Genomic DNA, 3,329 nt, shown 5'->3' on the forward strand with positions numbered 1-3,329 from the left:
GGGGGGAGAGTGCGGCCGCACGGCTCGCCGCCCCGTAAAAGTATTTGGCCCGCGGCGCGCACTCGCTCTGTACTCCATATCGAGCACAGCAGAAACTTTCGCGGCGCACGGAGGCGGCAGCGGCGGCCGCTGCGAGCGAGCGCATTCTCAGACGGACGCCCTCCCCCAATCCATTTGGACGAGCCGCTGCGCTCTCCACCCTCGGCGACCTCGCTCCAACTCCTCCAACTTTTCGATGACTGAGCACGGTGTCCTTACCTTTGTCGTCGATGCTGAAGTAGCCCTGGCCGTCCCCGCCGCGGATCGAGAAGGTGATCCGGGAGTCGTCGCCGGGCGCGTCCGCGTCCGAGGCCTTGACGGAGGTGACGAGCGTACCGACTGTGGCGTTCTCCAGGACGGCCGCCGTCTGCACCAGGTCGTCGAAGAGGGGCGCGTGCGCGTTCTCGTTGACGTCGATGAGGTGCACGGTGAGGGCGGCCTCGCTCCACAGCGCCGGCGTGCCCCGGTCCGTCGCGCGCACTGTCACCACGTGCACCTGGGCAGGCGGGAAATTCAAACATGGCGGTGAGACTAGAAACCCTGGTGAACACTAAGGGAGAGTAAGCGACAAGAGGGTCGTCTTACCTGGCGCTCTTCGTAGTCGAGGTCCTTGAGGGTGCGCACCGTGCCCGTGAGCGCGTCAATGCGGAAGAAGGCGCCCTTCTCAGCGTCCTGGCTGTCGTCGTCGGCCTGGGTCAGGCTGTAGCGCACCTCGCCGCCGAGCCCGAGATCCAGGTCCGAGGCCTGCACCACGGCGATGACGCTGCCGGCGGGTATGTCCTCGAGGACGCGCACCGAAAGGTCCGGGAGCGCGAAGCGCGGCGGGTTGTCGTTGATGTCGTCGACGGTGACGCGGACCTGGGCGGTGGAGCTCTGCGGTGGGTTGCCAAAGTCCCTGGCCACGACGAGCACCTCGTAGACCTCCTGGCGCTCCCTGTCCAGCGGGGCAGTCACCGTCAGCACGCCCGAGACGGCGTCCACAGACAGGTCCTTGGTGTCCGTCTCCATGGAGTACGCTACGCGACCGTTGTCGCCGGCGTCCGGGTCGGTGGCGTTGAGGCGGAAGATGGTGGTGCCGTTGGCGGCGTCCTCGGTGACCCGGAAGCTGGAGAGCGGCTTCTCAAAGCGCGGTGCGTTGTCGTTGACGTCCAGGACGGTGACGGGCAGCACCCGGTGCGTCGACTTGCTCGGCGTGCCCAGGTCCCACGCAGACACGTTCAGCAGGTACTCGGACTCGCGCTCGCGGTCCAGGTAGCCGACGAGCCGCAGCTCGCCGGACTCGAGGTCGATCTTGAAGAGCGAGTCCGAGTCGCCGGACGCGATGCCGTACACGATCTTGCCGTTGTAGCCCAGGTCGCGGTCGCGGGCGCGCACGCGCACCAGGATGGCACCGAGCGCGAGCGACTCGTTGACGCGCACCTCGAGCGGGAAGTCAACGAACTCGGGGGCGTGCACGTTGGAGCCGTAGCGCGGCGGCACCAGGGGGAAGTCCTCCTCGTCGGCGACGTGCGGCGCGTTGTTCCTCTCGGCCGCCGCCAGCACCTCCGTCAGCCGGCGAGCCACGCCCGTCTCCCTGCAGTCGAAGTAGCCCTTGTGGAAGCCCGTGGAGGGCGCCGCCGTCACCGGGTCCCGCTTGGCGTTCACCAGGTTCACCTGCAGCCGCAGCACGTCCGAGAAGTGCGTGCCGTCCGAGGCCGTGACGTTGAGCTCGCGGCGCGCGGCGCGCACGTCGGCCAGGTCGCACGTCACCTGCAGCATGCCCGAGCTCGAGTCGAGCGCAAAGCAGCCGTCCTCGGAGCCGCCCTCGAGGCGGTACGTGATGACGCTGCCGTCATCGAAGTCGATGGCGGACAGGGTGAGGATGTCGGTGCCGATGGCGAGGTGGCGGGGCACGTGGCCGACGCAGTCGACGCGCTCGAACTGCGGCCGGTTGTCGTTGACGTCGCGGACGTGCACGCGCAGCGTGGTCTCCGTCTGCCGGCGGTAGGGCAGGCCCCAGTCCGAGGCGCGGATCCGCAACACGTACTCGCGCTTCATCACCTCGTAGTTGAGCACCTGCGTGGTGCGCACCCAGCCCGTAAAGTGGTCCACCTCGAAGGGCACGGGGCCGAGGTTGGCGATCAGGTACGAGATGTAGGCGTTCTCCCCAGAGTCCCGGTCGCGCGCCACGACGCGCGCCACCTGCTGGCCGGGCGGCTCGTTCTCGTTCACCCACACTGTCTGCTCGGGCGTCTCGAACACGGGGTCGTTGTCGTTGGCGTCCAGCACCGTCACCTGGACGCGCGCCGAGCTCTGCTTGCGGGCCCCGGCGTTCCCTTGGTCCAGCGCCGACACCGTCAGCGCGTACGACGTCTTGAGCTCCGCGTCCAGCAGCTTGGCCGTGTACAGCATCCCCGTGTCCGGGTGCAGCCAGAAGACGCCGTCCTGGTTGCCGCCCACGATCTCCATGTACACCTGCGGGACACGCAAGAATAAAGGGAAAACGTCAGAGGGACAGCAAGCAAGCAGCGCGGGGATCACCAGCAACGGGGACAAAATACAAAAAAAAAAACAAAAAACGATGATCTATTTAAAAAAAAAAATCAGAACAAATCAGAAAAAAGGGAGAAATAAGGGAAATCGATTTAAAAACCATGGGAGAAAACACAGATAAAATCAGAAAATATCGAGAAGACTCAAGAAAAATTCGACTACACCTCACATCCAATGGTCTGCCTTGGGCCCTTCAATAGTCGCCAAACACGACAGTAGTACAAGAAAGTTGGCAGACCCATTTTATTTATATCTAGTAATTTAGTTTCAGTATAAGCCATTTTTAATGTATCGTCTGCTATAAAAAGCAGGAAAAACTCGGTGTACGCTTGAATTTTTTTTAGTGTGAGGAACCCTTCTTCGGTCGGCTCCGCCGCGCGGCGGTGGCGGGCGCCTGTGATGCGCGGGATAGGCACGCCGCTCGGCCGGGCGGCGGGCGGGCTGCCTGCTGCCGCGGCGGCGTGAGGGCAGCGCGTCGTGGCACCACAGCCATTAGGGGAGGGGTGACAGCTGCACCACGGCGACGGCGACAAGTGCGCGCTCATGGAGAGCGACACGCGTTGGATGGGAACTAGTTGTGAGGAAACGTGTCAACGAAAGAAAAGAAAGCTCTTTCTTAAATACGTGAGCTGAGCAGTGAGATAGCTCTCACAAAAAAGAAGAAAAGTTTTGCGTTACATGTCGCATTTTCCTGAGAATTTCAATCTTTTCACATCGCAGTCATGGGGGCCCGCGCATCACTCGCGCGAGGATCACCG

At 63.3% G+C, this 3,329-nt stretch overlaps 1 protein-coding gene across 4 annotated transcripts in view; it reads right to left on the minus strand.

Annotated features, from left to right (window-relative positions):
* Window positions 1-2,516, minus strand: part of LOC113210468 (fat-like cadherin-related tumor suppressor homolog) — an 84,946-nt gene extending 82,430 nt beyond the window's left edge. For 2 of the 4 annotated variants that reach the window (XM_052265193.1, XM_052265192.1), the window contains exons 1-2: window positions 625-2,516; window positions 259-535 (exon numbers count right to left, since the gene is read on the minus strand). In XM_052265193.1, coding sequence (XP_052121153.1) covers window positions 259-535; window positions 625-2,487 — 2,140 coding nt within the window. In that variant the 5' untranslated portion in view covers window positions 2,488-2,516. The remainder of the gene's footprint in view (window positions 1-258; window positions 536-624) is intronic. The other 2 variants (XM_052265195.1, XM_052265194.1) reach the window with 1 other exon arrangement.
* Between the last annotated feature and the right edge of the window lie 813 nt (window positions 2,517-3,329).

The sequence above is a fragment of the Frankliniella occidentalis genome, unplaced genomic scaffold, assembly GCF_000697945.3.
Source record: "Frankliniella occidentalis isolate FOCC.00 unplaced genomic scaffold, Focc_3.1 Scaffold24, whole genome shotgun sequence".
NCBI lineage: Eukaryota > Metazoa > Arthropoda > Insecta > Thysanoptera > Thripidae > Frankliniella > Frankliniella occidentalis.